This window comes from Gopherus flavomarginatus, chromosome 2 (assembly GCF_025201925.1).
Source record: "Gopherus flavomarginatus isolate rGopFla2 chromosome 2, rGopFla2.mat.asm, whole genome shotgun sequence".
In the NCBI taxonomy this organism is placed as follows: Eukaryota; Metazoa; Chordata; order Testudines; family Testudinidae; genus Gopherus; species Gopherus flavomarginatus.
The window spans coordinates 5,539,388-5,566,677 of record NC_066618.1 but is presented as its reverse complement, the minus strand read 5'-3'; the positions used below and the strand labels follow the sequence as shown (position 1 = coordinate 5,566,677).

The 27,290-nt window shown below is 56.5% G+C and overlaps 1 protein-coding gene across 8 annotated transcripts in view; it reads left to right on the top strand.

Moving 5' to 3' along the window:
• The window catches only part of NBEAL2 (neurobeachin like 2), a 198,360-nt gene that overhangs the window by 131,631 nt on the left and 39,439 nt on the right, over positions 1 to 27,290 (top strand). For all 8 annotated transcript variants that reach the window (XM_050942379.1, XM_050942375.1, XM_050942372.1 and 5 more), the window contains 17 exons: positions 780 to 878; positions 6,061 to 6,641; positions 9,182 to 9,314; positions 11,430 to 11,549; positions 13,630 to 13,957; positions 14,760 to 14,842; positions 16,671 to 16,763; positions 19,065 to 19,236; positions 19,422 to 19,555; positions 19,971 to 20,130; positions 20,361 to 20,463; positions 21,327 to 21,477; positions 22,579 to 22,737; positions 22,854 to 23,013; positions 23,324 to 23,409; positions 24,818 to 25,555; positions 26,868 to 27,046. In XM_050942379.1, the coding sequence (XP_050798336.1) occupies positions 780 to 878; positions 6,061 to 6,641; positions 9,182 to 9,314; positions 11,430 to 11,549; positions 13,630 to 13,957; positions 14,760 to 14,842; positions 16,671 to 16,763; positions 19,065 to 19,236; positions 19,422 to 19,555; positions 19,971 to 20,130; positions 20,361 to 20,463; positions 21,327 to 21,477; positions 22,579 to 22,737; positions 22,854 to 23,013; positions 23,324 to 23,409; positions 24,818 to 25,555; positions 26,868 to 27,046 (3,479 nt within the window). The remainder of the gene's footprint in view (positions 1 to 779; positions 879 to 6,060; positions 6,642 to 9,181; positions 9,315 to 11,429; positions 11,550 to 13,629; positions 13,958 to 14,759; positions 14,843 to 16,670; positions 16,764 to 19,064; positions 19,237 to 19,421; positions 19,556 to 19,970; positions 20,131 to 20,360; positions 20,464 to 21,326; positions 21,478 to 22,578; positions 22,738 to 22,853; positions 23,014 to 23,323; positions 23,410 to 24,817; positions 25,556 to 26,867; positions 27,047 to 27,290) is intronic.

The following is a 27,290-nucleotide window of genomic DNA, read 5'->3' as shown; positions in this document are numbered from 1 at the left end:
GTGACCAATTTGAACTGGTACTTCCACTCTGACTGGAATTTGATTTGAACATTTGAAAAAAGCGAGTTGAAACTTAAGTGAAAATCTTTTGATTTTTTTTTTGACCATTTATTGTTTTTAACTTTACATGAGTTTTCCTGGTGGTTTTTTTGCATTGTCAAATCAACAGGATTATTTTGGGGAAACTAAAACAGCCTCTGCTGATACTTGCTCTTTCATCTTGGACCTCTGCAGTGAAGGAATAAATCTGAGTTTGGAGCCTGGGCCCTGCCTCAAGTGGGGTGACTGGAGGGAGGAGCTGCCCCAGGTGCTGGGGCAGGTGGGAGGAGGCATGAGGGGACCCGAGAGCAGGCCTTTTACATAGCAACGTGTCGTGTGCAGGCAGCTCCCCAGGCTTCTCCTCTCCTTCCCTTCTCTTATGGGCTGGTCGTCTACTTCTCGCATTTTCATCTCATTATAGAGGGGCAAGGCCTTTCTGGGAGTTGGCACAGGCCTGTTGGTTAATAATGACAATAAGATCAATCTTCTTCTTTTTCTTTTTTTTTTTAATAAATCGATCGTAAAAAAAGGCAGCCCCTTTATTTTAACTGATAACCCCAAATTTTTTTCAGTTCAGGTTCTAGATAGGACAAACTTATGGTTTTAATTTGGTTCCAGTTCAAGTAAAAATACCATTTCGAATGGGTTCCGGTTCCATGCCCTGTCCATCACCCCTGCCCTGTGCTTGGGTGTATGGAGCCATGGCGTGCACTTATCGTGGATACATGTCTTGCTTCCAGGAGGTGTTCAAAGAAAGGATCGGCTACTCCCACTTGTACGAAGTTCTCAGGTGCCAGAGCCAACCCACCGCCCGCCTGCTTGAGGAGCTCCTGAACATGGTAAGTGCGGAGCTCTGCCGCAGGGCGGCTCATGGCTTTGCAATGCCCGGTCCCAAGCGTCCCATTCCCCAAACGGGATTGGCAGGGCTGAGGGTGCTTACAACACTGCTGTTTGGCCAGGCTATGGCTGGAAGCTTGAATCTGGTACTGCCTCAGCCTGGCCCTTTGCCTCAGCCCGTAGAGGCTGATAGTTTTAGAGTCAAGGGCCTAAGTTCAATCCCCATTGCTGGTGACTTACCCAAGGCTATTGCTGAAGCAGGACTGCTGGACAGTGGGGGCGACGCATGGGTTTTACAGCCCATCTGCTTTCTTATGGGCAGACCAGTGCAGTAATAAAATGCACCTGTTCTCCTTCCTTACTGAGCGTGGTCCTTTGCTGGTCCCTCTTCACTCCCAGTACAGTGGTGGTGATTTCATGGTCCTGACCTTTTATAGCCTGTCCTATGCAAGCCCCCCCCTAGCCTTGGAGCCAGGTGGGAATTGGACCCATGCGAGGGCAATGCCATATTTGCTGACCTGTGGTTTGTTTTGTACTCGTGCCAATACCACCCTCCATCCCTGCCTTGTGCGCTAAACCATCTAGGTGAGTAACTGCAGCTGTGTCCTCGCACTGAAGATCGAGGGCACGATAGAGAGTGAAACTCACAACAAACACACCATTGTGTAGTGCGTCAGGAATCCTCGGTCTGGATCGCCACGTGGAAAAGCTCTTTCCCGTGAATGCCATGGGCCCGGTTTTAAAACCACAAGTGCAGGGAGCCCTGTGCCCAAGTTCCATTGAATTAGGCAGCTCCCTCGTTTCCAGCATGCCCTGGAGCCAAGGCGGCGTAGGACAGAAATCATGCCCGTGTGCCTGGGAGCTCTTCTCCGAGCGGGTTTAGATGTGTTCGCAGGCCCTGGGCCGGACTCTGCCAGAGAGTATGGCTACGTTTGAACTGCAGGTGTGAGTTCCATCTCAGACGGACGTACCCAGCTAGCTTTCTGCAAGCTAGTGCACTAAAGACAGAAGTGTAGTCCTGGCGGGTTGGGCTAGCTGCCCCTAGCAAGATCCTGCCTGGGATCCTAGATACGTATCCTGCCACCCACGCTGCCGCAGCGACGCTCATGTTGTTAGCCCGCGAGCTGAACAAAAGCTACGTGTGCGTGTGTCCGCCCGAGCTGGAAACGATCCGGCCAGCTGCAGAGTTGTCATGCTTCAGCGTCAGACAAGTAGAGGTCAAAGGCAGCTAAGAATAGTTATACCCATTAATGGACCTGGAGCTGCCCCAAGATGGCACAGCACATCTGTAAGACTTGGGAATAGAGCCCATCTCCTGTCTCCTAGCCCCGAGCCATGTCCGTGAGATGGTATTGCTCCCTGCAGCATGAGTAGGGCCTTACCAAATTCACAGCCATGAAAAACCCATCAGAGATCATGAAATCTGGTCTTTTGTGTGCTTTTTCCCTGTACTATACAGATTTCATGGGGGAGTCCAGTGCTTCTCAAATTGGGGGTCCTGACCCAAAAGGGAGTTGCAGGGGAGTCGCAAGGTTATTTTAGGGGATTGCGGTATTGCCACCCGTACTTCTGCGCTGCCTTCAGAGCTGGGTGGCTGGAGAGAGGCTAGGGTGACCAGACAGCAAATACGAAAATTGGGACAGGGGGTAATAGGAGTCTATATAAGGAAAAGACCCAAAAATCGGGACTGTCCCTATAAAATCAGGACATCTGGTCACCCTAAGAGAGGCAGATGTTGGCCAGGCATCCAGCTCTGAAGGCAGCGCCCCGCCAGCAGCAGTGTAGAAGCAAGCATGACAATACCATATCATGCCACCCTTCTGTGCTGCTGCCTCAGAGTTGAGCAGCAGGAGGGTGGCGGCTGCTGACTGAGGGCCCAGCTCTGCAGGCAGCAGTGCAGAAGTAAGGGTAGCGATACCATACCCTGCTGTCCTTACTTCTGCACTGCTGCTGGCATTGGCTCTGCCTTCAGAGCTGGGCCCTCAGCCAGCAGCTGCTGCTCTCCAGCTGCCCAGCTCGGAAGGCAGCGCCATCGCCAGCAGCAGTGCAGAAGTAAGGGTAGCAGTACCGCGATTCCGCAACACCAATAACTTTGCAACCCCACCCCCAACTCCTTTTTGGGTCAGACACTACAATTACAACACCGTGACATTTCAGATTTCAATAGTTGAAATCAAGAAATTTGATTTTTAAAATCCTATGACCGTAAAAAATGGACTGTGAATTTGGTAGGGCCCTAGACATGAGCAAAGGGCACCAATACAATCAAAAGAATACGAATGAGGCGTCCGTTCCACCTGTTGGTTTGTCTCTGGGTGCAGCGTGGCAGGCATAGCCTTTTGGCTTTCCCTCTAGAGAGCGGGGTCAAGATTGCTCTGCCTTCTGCAGAAGAGACCCAATTACTCTAGGTCCCAGAGGAGGGGGAGCTCACAGAATGAGCCACTTCCCTTAATTGTCAGCTGAAGACAGTTGGCGATACAAAGGGCAGGAAGAAAGCCTTGCTGGGGGGAGATGCCTTGACAATGATAAGGCAGCAGAGTTCTCGTGTTAGAAACGTGAAAGGTTATTTCTCCATTTGCAAGTTATGGGAGGCCTCAGCTGCAGTTCTGACGTCCATTCAAGCGATACCATCATCCGCAGCGCTTGGCTTCCTCAAAAGCAGCTGCTTCGTCACAGCGCTGGGAACAGACTAATTAAAGCACGCCGGGGGGGGGAGGGGTGGCACAGGGGGATGGGGCATGAAGGGTGATGTTAATAAGGATCTGGGTCTGATGGGAAAAGACAGCCAGGGAGCCGTTGAGAGCGTTCCACGTGCAAACCATGAGTGCAGCAGTGAAGAGGTTTGGGCGGGGGCCCCGATCCAGGATTGGGGCCCTGGTGCTATTGCCATGCGAATAATAAAGAAATGGATATAGCTGCCAAGCAGCAGAGCCTTTTCCGTGTCTTCAGGACTCCAGAGGTGCAGTTCTGGGGCATTCGCAGCCCCTCGGTCCTGTCGTCTGAGTGATGTCATTTCTAGAGGAGGCTGATTTGTGTCTCACCCTTACGTGCACAGATACATGCTTACAGCCTGGCTCCGGATCAGATCTTCTTACTGACCTAGGGAGAGGCTGCAGATGGACTCTGGGGGCGTCAGCTCCTTTGCCTGGCACCCGGGCTGCATGTCTAGGTGCTGTCTTGTCCAGAAGTCTTAACTGGCTGATGTTAGGGGCCTTATTCCTTCACCCTCTCACATGAACAGAGAGCAACAATACCTGAAGTCCGAAGGCACAAACCATTCAATGTTTATTGGGGTGAATTTTCAGCAAGCCCGATTCCAGTTTCCTTCCTCAGTATCCCCCTTCCCAGCTCTGACACCACAGAGCCATCCCTGCTGCCATTCCCTGTTCCCATTCCCCCCTTAGCAAAACATGATCCCAGTTCCCCCACTCCCATTCCCCCCTTACTTCCTGATTGACTGCAGACTATATAGTAGAACTTGAGTTCTGCTCAGCTATACCTTAACCAATCATTTTACTGAAATTTAAGCAATCCTAACATATTGTAACATGATTATTTAGCCAATTATATCCCATCACCTTCATTGTTTACACCCAACAAAATTAATTACACAGCAGAAAGAAACAATCACAGAACCAAAGAGAGAGTATACAGGCAAACAATGGAGAATTGGAGACTACAGTGACAGAACAATGCAGAAATGAGGGTTTTACATCCCAGCTATTGATAAGTGAGTTCTTGCCAGACAGGATGCTGTCAAACTAAGTTTCCTTTTACATCTTCTAGGCTCTTCACTTTCTCTGGAGGTGATAGGAATATCAGGAGGGGATTGTATTCCTAACAGCCCAATAGCACCTTATTTCAATGTGACTAGTTTGGAATGTGAGGATGTGACCAGACACTTCCCAGTGTATGGCTGCGTCTGCTGCTTAGCCGAAGGCCTTAGCCTGAGAACCAGGCCTCAGACTGTCACAGTAAGAGAAGGCCCTTACACATACAGAGAGTGATTTTGATTCTTTCTTTTATATCTCTATAACTAAATAAGTGATAAGAATACACCTAAATTCTTAAAGTATAGGCCTTTGCAGACAGGCCCGAATGTCTATATCCTAACAGCTGATAAAATATTTCTGCACAGAGTGGGTGGGAGGGGGAATTCATCCATAATCAAATTCCCTCTACAGTGCAGATATGCCCCTGGTTGGCTCGGGTGCAGGGACTGAACCCAGGGCCTCTGGATCTAAACTCTCATGCCTTTTAATGCCTGAGCCAGCCTGCCAGGATCAGGGCAGCAGTAGCTAGCTCATAAGCCTCTATCAGTGGCCCAGCCTCCAGATCGAGGCAAACCTCACTCTGTACGTCAGTGACATGCATCCTGTGGGCGGACCAGCTCACGTGCCCTGATGGTGTCTAGGATTGCAAGGTGCTATTTCCACAGCTTGTGATGAGCTAGGCCTGCTGGGAGCCTCACACCCCTCTCCTCCGCTGGCCCGGGCCCCTTTCGTATGCTCCTCTCACCTCCCCTCCCCACCCCACCCCGGTCAGCTGAGCCTTAGTGTGATGCATCTGCCAGTCTGTGTGGAGTCGTGCATAGACACTGCCAGAGGCGACGCATGGGGGAGTATGAGTGGGTCAAGTGCCCCCCTAGATTGGCATGCCAGGAGCAGGGAGGGAGAGGAGCTCTGCCTTCCTCTCCCTGGCAGCTGGGCGGGGAGTGGGATGGAGCTGCTTCTGCCTAAGGGAGCCTGTCTGGGATGCAGAAGCGGCTCCATCCTGCGAATGTGCACAGGGGAGGCACAGGGAAAGGAGGACTGAGAGCCCCCTCCCCACCGCAGGTAACATGGGACAGGGAGCGCTGCAGCCCTGGGCTGGGGGGCGGGTCACTGGGAAGGGGAGACACGTGGGGGGAGTGTGGTCACATGTCCTCCCCTTTAGCTTGTGCGCTCCCAGTATACAGAGACGCTAGTCGTCTACGGATGCTGCTGTGCATGGTGGGATGGCGTTCTCTGTGATTTGGAATGCCCCATGATGCATTGCGGCAGCACAAGAACCACTGACCCCAGTGGCCCGTCCGTGGGCTGAGCGCAGAGCAGGCTGGGCGCTGACCCCATCGGAGGGCAGCGGGGAGGTGGCTGGTGCGCCCTTGGGCCGAGGGCCATCACCCTGTGGCTTCTGTCTCACCAGGCAGTAGAAGGCGACCACAGTGCCTTCCCCGTCCGACTCATCCGCAACGAGCAGCCGCTGCTGATGCTCATCACGTGGCTCCCCGAGCTGAAGTCGCGGGACCTGCAGGTGTTCCTGTCCGACTGGCTGAAGACCGTCTGTGACGCCTCCCTGCCCAGCCGCGTGACCTGCGTCAAGGCAGGGATGGTCAGCTGCCTCCTGGACACTCTGGGCTCTGAGCAGGAGCTGGACCGGAAGTGCTCCGAAAACCTCATCTACCTTCTGCAGGTGCTGGGCAGCCTCTCCATCCGGCCGGGGGAGCTCCGCCAGCTCATCAGGCTGCTCTGGACTGAGCCTGGCAAGGGGCCCCACCCTTACACCATGCTGGTCATCCGGGCACTCTCTGGCATGGCGAGGAAGGACCGGTCCGAGAGGGCGCTGCAGTACTTCGACCTGACGCCAAGTATGGCTGGAATTATGGTGCCGGCAATCCAGAAATGGCCTGGGAGCGGCTTTGCCTTCCATGCCTGGGTCTGTCTGAACGAGGAGCCCGAAGGCTTGCCAGATCTGCCTACGAGACTGAAGCGGAAACAGCTATACAGGTAGGGCTTGTGGAGGGGAGTGGGGTGTGTCCACCTGCCTCCTTTCCTTCCTTTTCGTGCGAGCGGGAAACCCATTATAGGTCCCTGGAGTTTGGAAAGCAGCCAGCCAACAAACACAACTTTAAGAACTGAAGGCTGTTGCCTCACAGCTTTATTTGACTAGTTGAAATTAATTAGGCAACTGAGTCATTACTATGGTATGCTTTGTGGAAGTGCAGAGTTCCTTTATTGTAGGATCTCGCCTCAGTAACGACAATTTGTGTTGACAAGTGGCTACTGTAGCAGATCAGGACAATTGCACCAGTATTTCCTCTCATGGTCTAGCAAGAGTACCCTTCTAGGCGCCCGGCTCCTCAGCCATCACCGGGGTTGGTAGAGACCCATGTCTTCCTCCCTCCTGAGCAGGGGTTTTCCAGGCTGCACAGTTCCCTGCCTACACTGGGATATCCCTGAACAGACTATAAACAGTGTATTGCCAGCGCCTGTACATTCCCAGCAAGAACATTTATTCTTGAAGTGAAAGCATTACAAGGAAAACAATCCAGAACCACCCCCCAACACAAGCTAAGCTTACCAGCGGTCACCTATCAGCCTCATGGACTCAGGACCTTCCAACCCTTTCCAGGACGGATTGCCCTCCGCCTTCCTCTCTTGGACAAAGTCCTGCCTGTTGGATCAGAAAGCCGTCCCAGAGTCACTTTACCAGAAGTCCTGCCTTTGTCTGCTGGTCTCTGGAGAATCTAGTTTGACCCAGTATATGCAAGCTTCCCCAGAAGTTGGTATTTCTTTGGAGGGATTGGGGGGAGGGTACAACCCGGCTGATTTGCCTTCGTTACCCCCCCCCCCCCCGCCCATTGCTTGGAGGAGCTGTGGCAGTCCTCCCTGCCCTAGAGTAGAGCAATGCCATCAAACAGAACTGTTCATTTAAAACAATGGATGCTGAAGATACTTCATGGGGTTGCAATCTTTGTCCAACCTCCCCCCATAAAGAAGTTGCATCCAGTGCCGGCCCACAGTAATACATACGCTTCGTACTGTGTTTTCAAGAGTCTTTCAGGAGATTGCCTGTCACAGCAGTAAGAGTTCCTGTTACCTCTTGTGCATTCGTCACTCACGTTAGCAATGACATTAAATACCTGCAGTGCCCACACTGCTCTGGGAGAAAGAGCTGGAGTCTACCCTGACATAAACGTTAGCAGAATGTTGCAAGAGGGGAAGGATGGTACGGTGGTTAGGGTGCTAGTCTGGAACTCAAGAAACCCGGGTTTGAGACCTTGCTCTGCCACAGACTTCCTGTATGACCTTGGGCATGTCACTTAGCCTCTCTGAGCCTTGGTTCCCCAGCTCTCCTGCCTCTCAGGTGGTTGTGAGGATAGATATGGTTCTGTGAGATGCTCACAAACTAGTGTGATGGAGGCTAGGTAAATACTTCGAGCAGAATTGATAGCTAAGCTCCAGCCAGGCTAAACTCAGGTCTGTCACACCTATGCAGCTCAAGCGTTGACAGGAGGTGCATGGTGCAGCTTTGGGCAGAATCTGAAGACCACAGGGTCACATCTGTAACTTGGATCCTTATTACTGGGGGTGGTGCATGGGACGAGAAGAACCCAGCTTGACTCTCAGAGCCCAGGGTGAAGTAAAACCCCACTTGGGCATAGAAACTTGCCCTTGAGTACTCATCAGCATGGGTGGTGGGTATAATAGGCAGGGGAGGCTCGGCCACGGGACCTCTGGTTGCAGGTTTTGGTGGCAAAGATTTTGCTTTATTGTGGCCCATGTGGGTTCTGTGGTGGCTGAGGCACGTACCACCACCTCAGCTGCCGAAGAACCTGCATGGGGCATATCAAAAGCTTCTTCTAACAGACACTTTTCCCAGGGTGGGTTTGGTCTGGGAAGGGGAGGCATGGGGCAGCTCCTGCCAGCCCGGGGCTCCTCTGGGTGGGAGGGGGCTCCTACAGCTGGAGGGCAGGTGGGGGTCTTGTGGCTCCGGCTGCGGAGGAGTGGGGGGCGGTGGCCATAGGGAGGACGTGGGTGTGGATGGAGCGGTGAGCTAGCCTCCCCAGAGCAGGGCCACCTGCCACCAATGCTTGTCAGCTTTTCACAAAGCACCCAGCGGGTCTCGGTCACTCCCCCTGCATCCAGTGCTGGGAGAACTCCCTTCTTTAAATCCCTTTCTGAACACGGCAGGTAGCTTTCCTCGAGGAGAATATTAAGAATCCCATCAGGTGTCTTTCTCCCTCCCTTCCTGTTCTGGGTCTCGATCATCTTCGCTTTGCTGTGAGCTCAGCGTCTGGTTCCAATCATCCTCATCTGTCTATGATTTTTCATCCTCCAGTGATTCACTTGACCCTCCTACCCCAAGCTGCCTGCAACCTTCCTCTCTGCTGGTTTGACTGTCCTTCTCCAGACTTTTACTTCCAGCAGCGTGTTCATTCACACGCCTCCCGCAACCGGTCCCTTCCACCGGCCTCAGGGGCCTCAAGCCAGCTCCTAACCCCCAAGTCACTGGTCTCCCTCCTCTTTGTGACTTCTCCCTGCAGCTTTTTCACGGCCAGCGGCACCGGCTTCGAGGCGTTCTTCACGGCCAACGGGATGCTGGTGGTGGCGGTGTGCACCAAGAAGGAGTATATGACAGTGGCACTCCCAGAACTCACCTTCAACGATTCTGCATGGGTGAGTAGGGTCCTCTTTCGTTCCAGTGCCTTCTGTTCCAGCCAACCCATGCCCTTCCATTGGCCTTACCTGATGAGTGAGTCATTGCTTGTGGCAATCTCGAATTCACTTGGCCACAGGGCAGGGTGGGGTCAGCATAGACCCTGAAATGTGACTTGGGTCTATCGGACTGGTATCGTCCGGCCTACTTTAAAACTAGCCCCAGCAATGGCTGTACCGGAGGTGCCAGAGAATTCTGCCCTTTGCTCATGTGCCCTGGCGTTTCTTGAATCTGTTCCAAACCTACAGGCTGTTCTTGTCACGCAGTGACCCTCTGCTCTGCTGTTACAGCAACGGGTTTCCTCTGAGCCCTTTCGTCATGGGGGGGATCCCCTTCCCTTCCCCCAAAAGATTGATGCCAGCCTGTTTAAATGTGGGTGCGGCACCTGATGTGAAGACAACCTGATGGTCAGGATGCAAATTGCTAGGGTCATGCTTAACAATCCCAGTGGAGATCAGGGCCCAATTGTGCTAAGCTCTGCGTAGGCATGGACTGAGAGACAAAGAGCTTACAGCTCAAACAGCCGCCGGGTGGCAGGGGAAGCAGAGAGCACGTGACTGACCCAAGGCCACCCAGGAGATCCTTGGCAGGGCTGGTACCCCCTCCACCGGACCATATCTCAGGCTGGTGTCCGTAGGTGGAGAGAGACAGCAGAACAGGAACATGCAGTTCATGAAGCAGTAGTCCAGGGTTTCTTCGGTGCCTCACTCAAGGCAGTAAATCAGACTTGGTTTCCCCTCTGTACAAGGAGATGATAAGGCTTGGAGGTGAAGTAACTTGCTGAAGGTCACACAGGGGAAGGTGCATAACTGGGTTCACCACAGAACTGGAGAAATTCACGGAGAATAGGGTCCATCAATGGCCATTAGCCAAGCTGGTCAGGGACGCAGAACGTGCTCTGGGTGACCCTAAATCTCTGACTGCCAGAAGCTGGGAGGGGAAGGCAGGATGGATTTCACCAAAATTGCCCTGTTCTGTATGCTCCCCCTGAAGCTCTGGGATGGGATACTGGACTTGAGGGACTATTAGTTGGGCCCGGTATGTCCATTCTTATGTTCTTACAATCTTCACTGAAAGCTCTGAGACCTGCAGACACATCCTAGTGTAACGCCGACAGACCCCGGTCGTCGGCAGGCGGGGTCAAACCTGGGACCTCGGGAGCTTAGTGCATGAGCCTCCACCTGACTGCTAGCTAAGGCTGTAGAGTAAACTCATTAATCTCTCTCTGTGGTCTCGGTGCCACTAGAGGGGACAGAACACCCCACCCAGGAGGTGTGTGGGTTACGCTAGCAAACGCCTGTGTGAAATAAACACTGCTGCAGTGTCAGGTGTGCCTGGAGAACGAGCCGCTGGCTGTTCAGTTCTGCAGCTCCACTGCAGTTGTATACAGCTGGGCTGCGAGATGTCTCTGACAGGCTCTCGCAAGCTGCTCGGGGTTGAGCCGTACCAGCGTTTGCGGGGGGAGACCTTTGGTGAGCCCCTAGCTGCTTGAGCAATGCACTGGGGATTTGGTTGGTGGCGCTCTTCCCCGTGAGTCGCTACTGAATCAGTGGCCCAGCATGGAGCTGTCACCGTGCTGCTGGACCGACAGCAGCCATCACGGTCTGCTTTTCCGAGTGCAGAGGGGCTTAACCACGCTCAACGGCCCGGGTTCTGGCTGGCGTTCCGCTGCAGTGGGGTACAGTGTGGTTCACCCCCTGCCCCGTGGTGCTGGGGAGCAGCACTGCTGTGTCTTGCTTACGCAGCTGGTGCCTTCCACCCAGAGGAGGCTGCCTGTACGTCCGCCGCAGCCTTGAGAAGCTAAACCTCCGTTGATCTGTTATCTGGGCTCGTCTTGAGACCTGAGCTTCCCCCAATTCCAGGAGGAGATGGCTTGGATTGGGGGCTGCTGGTTCCTTGGTGATCTGGCAGGGGGAGAGTTTGGGAGGAGGGCATCCGGAAGCCTGAGTGGCTGGCGTTTGGAAGAGGGGGATGAGCGTAGCTTGCACGTCATTGGGCTCGTGTTGTGTATAGTCAGTAAAGGAGCAGGGTTGAAGCTGGCGCTGACTCCCTCCCCGCCCTGCTCTCTCCTCCAGCACTGCATCGACATCGTCCACGTCACCGGCCGCCGGCCCTTCGGCCAGAACCTGGTCAACATCTACACAGACGGGCAGCTGCAGCAAGTGGCTCAGCTGCGCTTTCCTTCCCTCAATGAGGTAACGCGGGGGGACCGTCTGAGTGCTGCTGCCTTGTTCCCATCCTTCCCCTCCCTGCTCTCCTGGGCCAGGCCCCTCGCCTCCTAGGTGACCTGGACAGATGGTGCTCTGTCCTGCCCCCCCCCACCCCCCCCCCGGCTTTCCACTGCTGACTTCTGTAGTTCCCTTCTCCTCTGGCCCTTCCCCCGTACAGCGACATGTGAGAAGGAGGTGCAGGTCTCAGGGGAGAGGAGCTGTGCTCTGACGCTTTTGAGGGTGCCCGGGCTGAGGAAGATTACTTGAGCCCGATTCAGCAAAGCATCCTTGCTTAGGACAGTGCCCCAAAGCATGGGCTGAACTTGGAGTAAGTGCTGGGCTGAACTGAGACCTGGCTGAGCAGTTTTATCCCCATCAGGATCAATGTGGGGCGGGGGTGAGAGAGAAAGATCAAGGGGTGGCTGGGGAAGGCATGTCAGATGGGGCCCCATGCCGATCTGAAGGGCCTGACCTGAGAATCTGCAGGTGGGCAGTGGGGGACACCTTGGATGAAGTGATGCCAGACCATGGAGCTCTGCCGGTGGAGAGCAACCATGCCCAGGAGTGTTAGGAGGATGTGCATCAAGAGAACACTCCCCTCTGATGCTCTGTTATAAAGGAAACCCTCAGGGCCTGATCCCAACTGTGCGGGAGGTTGCTCCTTCCTGGGCACCCTCACGTCTCTTCCCGCGGCTGGGGGAGAGATGGGGAAGTGGTGGAGCTGTGCCCGTCCGCCCTGAGCAGCTGGTCACGCTGTCTCCTGAGCCGCCTGCCCAAAAGGATCCACTTTGGCAGCCCTGAGAGCCCAAGGGGCTCAATCTGGCTAGCTGCTGGCTTTCCCCACTGGCCCGCTCTCCTCCCTGCTTCAGGTTTAACCCCTTCCTGGGTAACCAGTGCAGTTCAGAGCCTGGCTGGTGGGGAGTGCTGTGTATGGCCTTTGGGGAGCCTCTGGCATCCTTGATGTGACTCGATGGGGGATTTGAGCAGCAGCCTGTAGTTGAATCTTCCCAGGCGGATGTCCTCGTGTTGAATGCAGCAGTGGTGCCATGATAGCCGTGCTGGGCTCAGAGCGCAGGGTGTGGGCAGAGAGGCTTGGGTGCACCGGTTGGCACAAGGAGCCATTTCCTCTACACTCTGCGGGTCCTTCCGACAGCAGCCTCCAGACTGTCCCTGGATCTCCTGGGCCAAGGACCATCAGTGCAGCTCTGGAGTAGGACTTCCTGCAGCCAGGCTGCTGAGCAGGATGAGGGAGGCGCTGAGCAGCCAGCGTACTGAGCTAGGCTCTGCCCCATGAGTGGCTGCTCGTCAGTGGACGGCGCTGGGGCTTCCTGTGAGCATAGGGGTCCCTCTGCATGAAGTAGCTGGCAGGGCCAGGGTCTAAAACAAGGGGCATCTCCCAGCCAAAGTGTGTGAAACACAGAAATGCTGCCTTGGTTCGTTGTCTAGGTGACTGAGAACTAGAAGAGGTAAAAACATGACAGCGGCACCTCCCTTGGCCCTAGGGAGATGGATTGGGTGGGTCCTACAGTAATAGGTCTCGTTCATCTCCGCTGCCTCGGATTCAGGTATCTGAGCCATAACGTTAGGAGGCACCTTTCTGTCCTAGACCAGCTCCCAGAGAGCCCATCCCCGTTCAGTGCTGGGAGGCTCCAGCTCGACAGCAGCCCCTCGTTGCTGAGGGGAGACGCAGGAGCCTCCTTTCCCATCGTGTGCAGCCCGATCCAGTCGTTCCAGGGGCCAGTGGTGGAGGGCAGGTCCTAGTCCTCATCTTTGGGTGGAAGAAGAGGGCTTGATAAAGGGGGCTGCAGAAAGGAGAGGATGGCAGCCACCTGTCTTGGGGAACATGACGCTTCCTGCTCACGTTGCGGCAGCACTGGGAGACCCGAACCGAGGACAGGGCCCCGGTGCACTAGGCGCTGTGCAAACACACATAAGAGACAGCCCCTGCCCTGACGAGCTTTGTCTAAATACAAATCAAAGGGCCTGGGGAGGTGGGGCATTGGAGGAGCCACGTTACCCTCCTCTCCAGGGTTCCGTGCAATCGTTCCCCCCCGCTCTCTTTCAGTCTTTCACCTCGTGTTGCATCGGCTCCGCTGGCCACCGGACGACGACCACCTCCACGGTGTACCCCTCGCCTTCCCACTCGCCGGAGCTGGCCTTCCCCTCCCACCCCTCCCTCAGCCGCTCCCAATCCTTCCCTGCCTCATTGGCCACGCACTCCTGGACTCCCGGGGCTGCTCAGCCCCCCAGAGAAGGCCAGGTGTCTACGATGGCGGCAGGGAGTCAGGACACAGAGTGGGGGACCCCTACGTCCCTCGAAGGACACCTGGGATCGGTATCCATTTTCTGCGAAGCCCTCCAGCAGACCCAGGTCAAAGCACTTTTCTCCTCAGGTAAGTTCTGGATCTTAAAGGGAGAATCTCCCGCTTCAGTTCCTGTCCTCGCTCAGTGAGCCGGTCTGAGGCGTGACAACCCTCGTGCAGCTCGGGGGACGGCCCGGGAGGCTGTTCTCCTGCTGCAGGGGGGTTTCTGGGGGGGGGAAGGAGGAAGCAGGAGGATGAGGGGCAGGAGGACTCTCTCGGAGGCCTCAGCCACACAGGGCTAGGCAGTGACACAAGTCCACTGCTGGCTGGGTTGTGACCCTGAGTACCAGCGGGGTCCGGAACACGCTGAGGAATTTGTGGGAGCTGCCCTGCCCCATCCCTAGCAGCATGGCTGGGGATCGCACCCACCCCCACCCCACTGGTGCACAGACAGTCCAAGCTGCACAGTGATTCCAGAGCACCGATAACGCGGTCTGTGACGCAGGGCCGAACAGGGTGTTTAACCACATGGGTCCTGCTGCAGGATAGATTTCCATAGCCTGGATGGGGCCCCATGCCAGCCCACACTCCCTATCCCCAGTGTGCGCGCTAGCAGGGTGTGACGCCCCACGGTGTCGAGTGCACCACTCCTCTGGCTTGGGAGGAGGCTGCCCTGGCAGGGACCCATGCTGGGAGGGAGAAGGGGGCAGGTCGCTCTCGCACAGGGTCCGGGCCCAGTGGGGATCAGACCAGGGATAGCTGTGCTGGCGTCTGCACTCATTGGCCAGTAGGGTCAGCCCCAGGGGGAACACGTGCTTGGCTCTCTGGACCAGCCCAGGAACAGGGTGCCCGTTGCTCACTCACCCTGCTCGTCCTTCCCGCCTGTCCGCAGGACCAAACGTTACGTCGCCGCTCAAGCCGGAAGGCGACTTCCTGGAGCTCAGTAGCAAGCTGCTCCTCTACTACACACCCCAGGTAAGGAGAGACCTTCCCGGGCAGCTCTCTGCGGTTCTGTCCCTGCTGGCACCATCTCGAGGAATTGGCGCGGCCGGTGCTGCTGGGGGGTTCGCTGGGCCATGCTCAGATGGGCTGCCTTGGGCTCGGAGAGAGCACTGCATTGAGCACTGGCCAGCTCTGCAAAGGGGGTGGGAGTTTGTGGGTGGAGCTGGAAAGGTACGTGGTTAATGGGGTTACAGAGGTGAGGGGCACGCTGCAGTGGGGTGACCTGCTCTGTATGGAATTACCAGTCTCCTGGGCTGGCTATTGCTTTAAACAGCTCTGGGACCTTCCTCGTTAGGTGTTAGTAAATCCTTCAGTCTGGCTGGGTGCCGCTCTGCAGTCGTGGTAGAAAAGGAATGACACGCAACATCCAAAACAGATCCTCACCACACACACCTCAGAAGAGCCCCGCACATGGGGGGCCTCTGGGTATGGAGAGACATCACAGTCAGCCTGTGGAACTCTTTGCCAGAGGATGTTATGAAGGCCAAGACTATACCAGGGTTCAAAATGGAACTAGATTTAAGTTCCTGGAGGATAGGTCCATCAATGGCTATTAACCAAGATGGGCAGGGAGTGTGTCCCTAGCCTCTGTTTGCCAGAAGCTGGGAATGGGCAACAGAGAATGGATCACTTGATGATTCCCTGTTGGGTTCATTCCCTCTGGGGCCCCTGGCATTGGCCACTGTCGGCAGACAGGATATTGGGTTAGATGAACCTTTGGTCTGACCCAGTATGGCCGTTCTTATGTTTCCTGTAGTAAACACTCAGTTCTTCAGGGGCTAGATCCTTCTTCCCCCGGTGTGTGTGGAGGGTAGGGTTAAACCACATGCCATGGGCTGCCAGAGTATCTGCAAGTTTGGCACAAGGGACTCGGGGATTGTCTGAGGTTGCTGTTTGTAAAAAGGGCTTTCCTGTGGGCACCAAGTCCGTGGCAGTTGAGCTGTTCTTTGTGCTAAAGGCCTTGGGTCATCATCCAATGGCTCACGCCCACTGGGCTTCATTGCAGATGATGGGCTTGGCTTAAATTCAGATCTGCTGTCAGCCTAGGGCTGTGAACACCTCTGGGCTGAGGGGTGATGGGTTCCACTGTGTGGCGGGACTTGGCTTTTAGTGCCCACGTGGGTCGGTGAAGCAGAGTTTGTGCTGCACCATATACTAGCAAGACAACGCACACAGGCTGGAACCGTTCAGCATCGTGAGTTCCCTCCCCAGAACTGAGCGCACTGCCTCCTCCAGAACTGCCTGGGGAGTAAGACACCAGGCTTGGGATATCAGTCGGGCTCTCACACAGAGAAGTGCTTTGCCCAGCTGGGAAGCCTTTCCTTTAACTAGATCTCTGGAGCAGCCACTCTGACGTCTGGTGACAAGGATTACGCAGGCAGACGGGTGCCCCTGCCCTACGTTCTCCAGTATGCTTTGTGGATTCAAACTATTCCCTGGGTACCTGGTGTTTTCCATAGACGTGCTCTCACTAGTGCTAGCGGCTGTCCGTGTGCTGGGTGATACAGCCCCTGCCTTGAAGAGCTTCCAGTCTAAACAGACCAGACGAAGTCGGTATCCCTGTTTTACACAGGCTTGGAGAGATCAAGTGACTTGCCCAAGGTTACACAGGAGGTTTGTGGCAGAGCTGAGAACGCTGGATCTCTGGAGTCCCAGCCCAAACCCCAAGGCCACCTTTCCTCTCCTTCTCTCCCCTTGTCTCGGGCGATGGCTTATGCCAGGACAGGAAGCGTGTGTGGTGAACTTGTTGGCATGGCCGTAGCATGTGCTAAAGACATGTCGTTTGCTTGCACTGTTGTAGGCTTGTAAAAATAACATCTGCCTGGACCTGTCTCCAAACCATTTTTTTGACGGGAGGCTGACCGGACACAAAGTGGTGAACTGGGATATCAAGGTACAGTGCTGCCTCTCATTCTCCCCTGGCTCTTGGAGTTGGTGGGTGCTGGCCCAACAAGATTGAGACTCAGTGGGAAACATGGTCTCAGGTAGCTAAGAAGTCCAGGAACTGGTGCTTTCTACAGTGCTAAATTAGGATCAATGCATCGTCATGTTGTCAGACAGTCACATGGGTTAGATCACCCAGTTCATCTCCGTCCCTACAGGACTTAGGTGCTGACTCCATGGGTGCTCCAGCACCCTTCTGGAGGATGGCGTGGACTGCACCCTCAGCAAGTTTGCAGATGACACTAAACTGGGAGGAGTGGTAGACACGCTGGAGGGTAGGGATAGGATACAGTGTTCCCCTGTTGCCAAAAAGGCTAACGGCATTTTGGGCTGTATAAGTAGGGGCATGGCCAGCAGATCGAGGGACGCAATCATTCCCCTTTATTCGTCACTGGTGAGGCCTCATCTGGAGTAGTGTGTCCAGTTTTGGGTCCCACACTACAAGAAGGATGTGGAAAAACTGGAAAGAGTCCAGCGGAGGGCAACAAAATGATTAGGGGGCTGGAGCACATGACTTATGAGGAGAGGCTGAGGGAACTGGGATTGTTTAGTCTGCAGAAGAGAAGAATGAGGGGGGATTTTATAGCAGCTTTCAACTACCTGAAAGGAGGATACAAAGAGGATCGATCTAGACTGTTCTCAGTGGTAGCAGATGACAGAACAAGGAGTAATGGTCTCAAGTTGCAGTGGGGGAGGTTTCAGTTGGATATTTGGAAAAACTTTTTCACTAGGAGGGTGGTGAAGCACTGGAATGGGTTACCTGGGGAGGTGGTGGAATCTCCTTCCTTAGAGGTTTTTAAGGTCAGGCTTGACAAAGCTCTGGCTGAGATGATTTAGTTGGGGATTGGTCCTGCTTTGAGCAGGAGGTTGGACTAGATGACCTCCTGAGGTCCCTTCCAACCCTGATATTCTATGATTCAGAACGCCCATGGAGGAAAAAATAGTGCATGCTCAGCACCCACTGGTAGCTCTGCCAATCCGCAGCGCCTGCCGCCATCGGTTGTTTGGCAGCGTGCAGGAGGTGCTGGGGGAAGAGGGGAAAGGAGTGGAGGCAGGAAGAGACGGAGCAGGGGCAGGAAGAGGTAGAGCGGGTGTGGGGGCTTGGGGAAAGGGGCAGGCGGGGCGTGGGGCGGAGTAGGGGTCAAGCATCCCCCCGGGAACAGAGGAAGTCGGCTCCTATGCTGCAGAATGCATAAGAGTGTGGGGGTCTGTCTGCTATGAAAGATCTCCTGTGCTGAGACTTAAGAGACTGTTCTCCAGTCTAATATTTCACTGCCACGGAGATTTTCCTGACATTTAACCTATATCTTACTTTTCTTAATGCCATCCCATTCACCCCTAGCATCTCTCCCTGCGTGCCCCTTAGATAATTCCTCTCTGACACTCTCACCCATAGGGTACCCCTTGCCCCATTACCCCCTTACACCCAGCGTGGCTGAGCAGTAGTTGTTTGTACCCTATAGCCCCTTCAGATCCCAAATCATTTTCCTTGCTCTTCTCTAAATCCGCTACCAAGATATTGACAAACTGGAGGAAGGTCTGAACCAGCATCCCAGGCTCCCGGCTCAGGATTGCAAACCACTGGCAGTTTTGTGCTGTCCAGAGTGCCCCCAATAACGTTACGGCCCATGGTGTACGGTCCACAGTCGCACTGTGTGACTCATGCACACGCAACGCAGACACCGTGGCTAAGCTAACGCTGCTCTAGGACAACAATCAGCCCAACAGCTTTTGAGACCGGTCGCCCAGAGGATGCAGAGACCAGTTTATTTGCTTTTATGACCCTGGTGCTAACTTAAGCTTTCGGCGCTCCAGACCGTTTAGATTCAATGGGCTTGATTCTCTTCTGCTAAGGAGTAGCTCCACTGAAATCGAGAGTTAAACTGGTGTTGGTGACGAGGAGTCAGGCACAGCTGCTGAGACAGACACACACACATGGGTTTTTTGCACTGCTAAACCCTTGTTCCCTGGCTGGCTGTTGGGCTGCACCGCATGCAGCTGGCTCTGGGAAGCGGTGGCTGGCTCTCTTGCTGACTCCTAGGGCAGGCAGTCCCCGGGCCTGAGCAGGCTTGTTCTGTAGGGTCTCGGGCTGGTAACTGGCTGGAGTCTTGCATTCACTGTTACTTACCCGAGCGCTGCCCTATCAGAGGCAGCATCAGTGCTTCTGCACAGGCGGAGCGTGAGCTGGCGAGGATGGAAGCTCCGTGCATCAGCCAGGGCCCTGTCTCTCTCTCTCTCTCTCCTCCTGTAGGACGTGGTGAACTGTGTGGGCGGCATGGGGGTGCTCCTCCCATTGCTGGAGCAAGTGGCGGCCGAGAGAAAAGAATCGGAGGACAGCCAGGAAACCCACGACCTGGTTGGGCCGGAACTGACATCCTCACGGAATCGCCAAGGGATGCTCATCCCCCTGGGCAAGTCCTCAGGTGAGCACAGCATCTGCGGGGCTATTGGGAGAGGCGGCAGCGGGAGACCAGTTCCGCTATGTGCTGCTGGAGCCCTCAAATTCTCCTGGGCCATGTACCTACCTGTCCCCTGGGCAGCCAGCCCCACTCCCCCCCTTGGCCATAAGAGCTGGTCCCTGGCTGAACCTTCTTGTCCCCTCCTGCAGAGAGCAGACTGGAAAAGAACGGCGTGGCTGCGTTTCTGCTGCTGGTTAAGAACTTTATCCGGCATCACCCCGTGAACCAGGAGAGCCTGGTGCAGTGCCACGGGCCGGCGATCATTGGAGCTCTGCTGCAGAAGGTAAGAGACTTCCAGGGCCAGCCTTTGTCACCTGGGGCAGCCTGACAAGGCGATGCTGAGCCCAGGGCCTGGCACATGGTGCATTAAAGCCAGCAGCTGGGCCACTGCGTGTGCCTGAAAGGGGACCATCCAATCAGGGAATGCACATAATGCCATGCAGTGCTGGCTGCAGCCCAGCTGGAACAATCTATGATGGGTGACCTCTGCTCTCAGTCATTTCAATAGGGTGTTGACTCTGGAGTGGACTGATGGAGAGAGCCCCTCTGGCTTAGGAAAGCATCTGCCCATCTTTTGTTGTCAGAGCTCTAAGGCAGGTTCATTTTCTGCGGGTCACATGACTTGTAAATCCCAGAATGCCCTGCGGCTGCTGGATGGACATGGCGCCGCCCACCCAGCTCTCGTTTGCGCTCGTCAGGTCTCCAGCCTCATGATGGACATGAACGTGCTGATGGCGTCACAGATCCTGATGGAGCAGGTGGCTGCCGAGAGCCACAGCTTCCTGCTGCACCTCCTGTACCAGTACCTGCTCTTCGACTTCCGCATCTGGAGCAAGAGCGACTTCGCCGTCCGGCTAGGTAAGCGCCTCCTGGGGTGTCGAGCGCTGCTGGGGGCCTGCTTCCCAGGTGGGGTGTGCCTTGGCAGCTCACGGCTTCCTCCTAGGTGGGTCAGGATCAGCTGCCTCCTAGCCAGGGTGGTTTGGCTGAGAGCTGGCTGCATGTCCTGGCTCTCTCTGCTTGCCAAATACAGGTACGTACTTAATCTTCTGGATGGGTCTGCTCTCTCCCTCTTTTCCCCACGCCTGCAGGTCACATTCAGTATTTATCGAACACCATCAAGGACCACAAGCAGAGGATCCGCAAGAAATACGGGGTCCAATACATCCTGGACTCCATTCGGACGTATTACGGGTGAGTTGTTGAAGGCTGGCTCCTGGCTTCCAGCTTGCCCTTTTGTCCTGGGGAGTTGGCAGAGCTGCTTTAACCCTTCAGTGCCTGGAGAAGAGGGGATGTCCTGGGGCAGCACGTGGGAAAGCAGAACTGGCTCCTTGGCTCCAGGCAGTCTGAGATGATGTTTTCTCCAGCCAGCTCTGCCCAGGACCCAGCCGTTTCTTTTCCCTCATCCAAGGGGCTTCCGCAAGCCAGCGGAGGCATGCAGTGGGGGGGAAACGCGGGCAGCCGGTAAAAACCCCACCCCTTCCTTGGTTGGTGAGACTAGCCTGCGGCCCTGCACCTTCGGCCTGAGGAGCCCTGGCCGCCAGCTGGAGCAGAGCCCCCGCCAGCTTCAGGGGAGAAGGGGAGCATGGGCGGGGCCTCAGGGCCGAGCATGGGCGGGGCCACACCTGGCTTGGGGAGGGTTAACCTCCCCTGGCCTTTGCTGCCCACTGCCCATGGCAGGCTGTTCCGTGGGCGCGTCTCAAGGCTGGAGTGGAGCTGACTCCCGGTGAGGATGCTTCGCCCCGCTCCTGCCAGGTCTGCTGCTGCCTTCGGAGTCCCCCCTGGGCTCTGTGTGTGGCAGTGAGATTCTCACCCCATCCCCTGCCCCGGTTCACCCTATGGCCTGAGAGTTCCTGTCCTGCACGCCCCACTAGGCAGCTCTGTGATCGGGAATCACGCCTGCCTCCCCTGGGGGGGCTGGAGCCCTGCAGGGGGTGGCACTGTAAAGTGAAGCTAGGGGAGGCTGAGGAATGTGGTTCTCCCCCATTTCTGCATCCAGACTATGCCGCTGGTGCCCAAGGTAAAGTCCCCCCCCCACCCTTCCTCCTCTCTCGCAGCGCTCACAAGGAGAAGCCGATTCCCACGGATGTGAAGACGGTGCAGATGTCCCTGTTCAGCCTGGTGAAGGACTTCCTCTGCAGGAGCTTCTCCACCGACGAGATGCAAAGCGCCCTGAACTACCTGGCTGCGGTGCACGATGAGCACCAGGTGCGTCAGGAGAGGCATCACTAGGGGGCAGTGTCTTGTGGTTAAGGTGCAGGATTGGAACTCGGGGGTCCTACGTCCATTGCCTGGCCTTGCCACAGCCGCCCTGAGTGATCCTTCATTTTTCTGGGCTTCAATTTCCCATCTTTAAAAGGGGGAGCGTCCTGCCTGTTCAGACTGCAAGCTCTCCTGGGCTGCGACTCTCTTACTGTGGGTTCGTGCAGCACCTAGCTCTGTGGGGCCCTCCTCTTGGCTGGAGCCTATTGGCGCTACTGCAGTACAAATACTGCCTCCTAACAGAGCTCAGAGGCGGCTGGGTTGTCCCGGAGGTGTGACGAACAATGGCCATGGCCTTGCCTTGAGAAGTGACCGCTCAGGGCCAAGCTGGAACATGGCTGGAGTCAGCACAGTGACCGCGTGATGCTCGGGAGGACTCTGTGTATTTTTACTTGGGGGCCCCCAGATCCAGCCCTGCACCCTGGGGTCTGGAAGCCAGGCTGTGCCCTTAGCGAGGTCCCTACAGAAAATCCCTGACCCAGCTCGCTCGGCTGTGGCTGGGCTGGCCCTGGATTAAACTGTGGGTGGCGAGCAATAATCTGTAGGACTTGGGGACGCACAAGGAGCTGATTGGCTAAGGGCTCGTTTAACCGGCCAGCTGAAGCGGGAATGTACAGCCCGCTACCAAGTGTCTGTGCGGACTCCGCTGCCGCGCGCTAGCGCTTCTGTCATGCACTCGGATCTGCTGCCCTTTGCAAGCTGAGATCCAGCTGCACCATGGCACTTCTAACACGCGGCAGCTGGGTCCCCGTGCAAAGGCACGTGCTGTGGATTCACACCAACCTGGCGCTGCGTTAACTGTCCATGTAGACAAGCCCTCAGGGGCTGTTGTCGGAGCTGATTTTCCAACCATTACAGCACTTTCCCCAACCCCCATTACCGTGAATATCCCACCTGAATCCCTGCAAGTCACTCGTCTGAGGGCCCAGGAGGCGTGGCTGTATCCTGAGGCCGGGCCGAAGGGGGGCGAGGCTGCTGTGATCTGGGGGCGATGGCCACTCGGGCCGTCTCCGTTTGGGGGTGTAACTGCGTCCGTGGCCGTTGCAGGTGTGCGGGGTTCTGGAGGTGATCCACAGCTTGCTGAAAGACTCAGCCTCCCAGGAGCAGCTCTACGCCTTCCTCTTTGAGTCGGGGAACGTGGAGGTCCTGTTCTCACTGCTCGTCCAGAGGAAGTTCTCGGACGAAGTACGAGAGAAAGTCTTCAAGGTGAGACGCGAGTCCTCGAGCCTGTGCGTTGTCCGAGTCCCCCTGGCCTCCAGCACCAGGCCCGTGGTGGCTCCCACCAAGCCCCACCCCTAAGGCCAGCAGCCTCCCTCCCGCAGGTCCTGTACAAGATGCTGAAATACGAGAAGGCCCATGAGCGCAGCAAGTACCGCCTGAAGCTGAAGGACATCGGCTACCAAGGGCTCATATCGAATCTGAACGACATCCCGGTGTCCATGCTGCTCTTCCGGTGTCTCCTGGAGCAGGTCCTTGGCTCAGGTACGGCGCCTGCCTCAGGGCCGTGGGCCTGCCACGCTGCAGCCACGTGGCTTAGGGGGCGTGTTGTTAAGGAGAGCCTGGGATTTATGGAGCCAGGGGTCAGCCGTCGTTTTCAGACCCGGGATCCCATGCTGAACCCCCTCCCCCTGCAAAGTGTGGGGGAGTGTCTGGGCCGGGCTGGCTCGGAGCGCCCGCCTGCAGCTACCGGTCTCCATGGAAGGCAGACTGTGCTGTAGCCTGGGAAGGGTCCATTAGGTCAGCGTGCCGCAGGGCCGCGTCCCATGCCCGTTCTTGCCTCTCATCCCCGCAGACTCTCCCAGCTACAAGGACCTGATGGCCGTGGTTTACCTGTCCCACCGGGCGGAGCTGGCGGTCAGGCTGGATACCTGCCGGAAGGTAAGACTGTCCGGCTGGAGCCCTCGGGAGTTCTGCAGGCGTCCCTGGCTGTGCGTTCTTGCAGAGAGACGAGTCCATGTCACTCCCTCTGCGTACAGCCCCAGATGGGCTAAACTCAAGTTTGGTGCATTAACCCATCAGGCCCCTAAGCCTCCCTAGTCAGCTGGTTCTGTCTCTTACTTGCCCTCTGGGCCCCAGGTCCCTGGAAGCTGTTATCCTCCGACGGCGGCTAGGTGTCCTCAGGAGCTGGCATCTGTCACTAAGGCACTGCTGTGTCTCACACCGAGCAGACGCACTGCAGGCTGACCTGCCACCTTGCCCTCTTGCTCAGGGCAGGGGCATATCGGCAGGGCCATGAGCTGCCCTTGTTCCGTAGACAGACAGACGCTGAACGCAGACACCCTATTCCATCCCCTGTTGGGTGCAGCAGTGCTGATGGTCTCCCTAGATCCCTCGCATGCTGCGGTCCTGGGTGACTGTGCTCAGCGGAGCCAGACTTGACCCCATCTCTCTACTTCCCTTCCAAGAGTGGAAGGCGGGGAGAGATGCTGATTAGCAGGAGCTTGGAGCCACACGGGGCGGGAAGCCAGCTGAGCGGCTGGCTGGCTGGCATGGAGACCCTTTGAGGCAGCCGGACAGCTGGTGTCATGAGAAGGGTTGGCCGGGGAAGGAGCCACTGAGCTGACAGAGATCCAGCTCAGCGTGATCAAAGGCTTTCAGCCCTCCCTTGATGTCACTGCCCAGAACTTGGAGCTGACCCCAGCGTGCGTGCGGCCGCAAAGGGGTGGAGGAACTGGAGGGCTGAACGCATCCCGACGGTGGCTCTTGGTCTCTGCTGGATGGGTTTCAGCTGCTCGCCAGATCTGGGGTTGGGGAGGGATTCGGCCCCACGGGCGCGTGGGTGTCTGAGCAGGTTCTTGGATGCAGCGATGATGGGGCTGTACCAGTACCTAGTGAGGTGAACAGAGCTCTGCTCGAGGACTGCAGGCGCGGCTCGGGCCGTTGCATCCTTGCTGCTGGAGCGAGGCCAGCGGAGAGTGTGGGGGCTGCAGATGTGGGAGCCCTGATTTCTGGGCTGAGGAGCAGCAGGTGTGACCCCTCTCTCGACTGCACATGGGGCCCTCTAAGGAGAGTTCCCCTATCCCATCGTGCTACCATCTTGAGGGATGCAGGAAGCATAGACAGGTCCGGCGCCCCTTGTTAACCAAGCCTTGCCCGATCCTTGAGGGCAAGTCACTGGTGGACGTTGGGCGAATCCTCTTTTGCCCCAGTAAAGGTGGGCAAGTGGATTGTGCAGCCAAGCACCCTGGCGCAAGGGCCAAACTCCTCCCTCTCTGGCGGGCGCGGGGAGTGGGAAGGGGTCTGCTCGGCCACACTGGTCCGTGATGTGCCTCGTTCCTGCCTGCAGCTCTTCCACCTGATCTACTCCCAGCATGACATGGTGAGGCAGCTGGCGAAGCTGGCCGGCTGGCAGGACACGCTCACCAAGCTCTATGTCAAGGAGTCGTACGAGTCCCGCCAGCACAGCCTGAGTGGCTCTGCCAATGGGGGCTGCCTCGGCCTCCTGAAGCTCTCGGAGCACGCAGGCAAGGAGTCAGGCACCGAGGCTGGGAAGGAGCAGCTGGACAGCGCCAGCTCTGCCCTGGCAGACCTTCAGGACCTGGACGTCTTCCTGCCGATGGGGTTCGAGTCCTCTGACCACGAGCTTTCCGAGGGTTTCTCGGACCACTCCGTCTCCCCGACCGGCGGCTCCAAGCCGTTCCGCTCCTATAACTTCAAATCCTTCGACTCCCTGGACCGCACCAGCCACTCCTCCTCCTCCAACACTATCGACATCCCCGGCCAGAGGGAAGCCTCCTCCACCGACGCCCTCCAATTTGACAGCATCTACCACCCGCTCTCGCCCTTCTGCATGTCGCCCTTCGACCTTGGCCTCGACCTGGCCAGCACCTGCTCCATCGCCACGGTGGAGAGCGGCAACCAGACGCCAGGGAGCTTGCCGGGGACCCCGTCCCCTCTGGAGTACTTCAAACCTTTCCCGGGCACGCGGGCTCGGAAAAGCTCCAGCCTCTCCAATGTCCTGGACGAAAGCAGCTACCAGGAGACGCTGGCCAGCGACGACGTCTCCAATACCAGTAACCCCCAGGTAAGGTGCTGCCCGCTGAGGGCTGGCAAAGGAGCTACCCTCCTGCTGCGGCCCATGATGAGAGAGTCCAGAGGGGAGCCAGCAGCGGTGGATGAGCGATGGTGCTGCCGTCTGTAGTAGGAGGGGTTTGCTTCTCTCCCAGGCTTGGTCTAGTCCCTTTGCCACTAGCAATAGGCACTTGCCAACCCCCGAGTGTCCCCCAGCGGTGTCTGACCCACTGGACGCGCTCAGAATTACCGGCCCTGCTGTCCCGAAAGCCCTGCCCAGTTACTGGCCCCACTGTGGCACGCAGCTCTGCTTTCTCTCGGAGCAGATCGCAAGTGTGAGTGGATTTACCCGAGAGCAGGGATTTAGGTGGTAACCTGCAGAAACAGTGGAAACAGGGTTAGATGTAAAACATGCCGACTAGAGCCCATGTCCCACTAACCGGGTGCCCCCCATCTAAGAAAGTTCTGCTCACTGCTCAGTCCTCCTTGCAACGTCTTTTACCAACCCCCCCACCCCCCTTTCACAAGACCGTAGGGTGACCAGACAGCAAGTGTGAAAAATCGGGACAGGGGTGGGGGGTAATCGGCACCTATATAAGAAAAAGCCCCAAATATCGGGCCTGTCCCTATAAAATCAGGACATCAGGTACAAGACCATGCCCGCTGGCAGCTGGCCTCCCCAGAGGAAGGATGCCAGAGTGTCTCTGCACCCCTAGATGCACTAGACCAGACTTTTGTTGTTCGCCTGTAAACCAGGCTCTCCCTGCTCCCCACCATTTCCCTTCAAGTCCGCACCGTCCCTTCATCAGTGTTTGATTTTGTGCAAACGGCCACCAGCTCCGAGATGCACAGGACACAACAGCAAGGGAGGGAGAGAAGTCTCTTCGCTCCAGCGGGACCTGTCTTTAGACGTGTCCGTTAATGCCAAGTCTTTAAGAACAAACTTTCCAGGCTAGACACATGTCTCCTTGCGTGTTATCTGCACCCACATTTCCCAAAGGTTCTGCTGCCCAGTGTGACAGAGGCAGTACATGACACTCCTCACTATCTACATAGGAACGCACTGGACCCAGAGAATCCCTGTAACCCATATGCCCCCTGGTGCCCTCTGCCAGTTGGCATCAAGAGATCCTTGGGTCATGGCCCTCTAATGCCTGCACTCTGTCCCCAGATGCCCCACTCCCGATCCCAGCCCATCATGTCTGAGCAGGGCAGTTGTCTGCACCAGGGGGCACTGCGTCTGCCATCCCCTCTAGGAGAAGCCCATAGGGAGCAGACCAGCTGCTCAGATCAGCGTGTGTTTTCTGGCTCTCCCCTCATCTCAGCAAACGCCAGAGGAGGAGCTGTGCAACCTGCTCACCAACATCATCTTCTCGGTGACCTGGCGCGGGGTGGAGGGCTGGGACGACACAGCTTGGAAGGAGCGTGGGCAGGTCTTCTCTGTCCTCACCAAGCTGGGCGCAGCCTGCGAGCTGGTGCGGCCGCCGGATGAGATCAAGTGCAGGTGGGTGCTGGCAGAGCGGCCGGCCTGCTCCCGCCTGGTGGGTTCTGGCCAGCTTTGGGGAGGGGGTTGGGAGGTGGAGAAATAGGATCGGAATTGGGACCCTTCACCCCATCCCCCTCAGCTGGGCCAGAGGGCCCAGGATCCTGGCTGCCAACGTGGCCAAGCTTGTGGGTTTCTGGCAAGTTGCCCTGGGACTCAGATGGCCCCGGCATGGGGGCAGCTCACTGCCGGGCTCTGAGGGCAC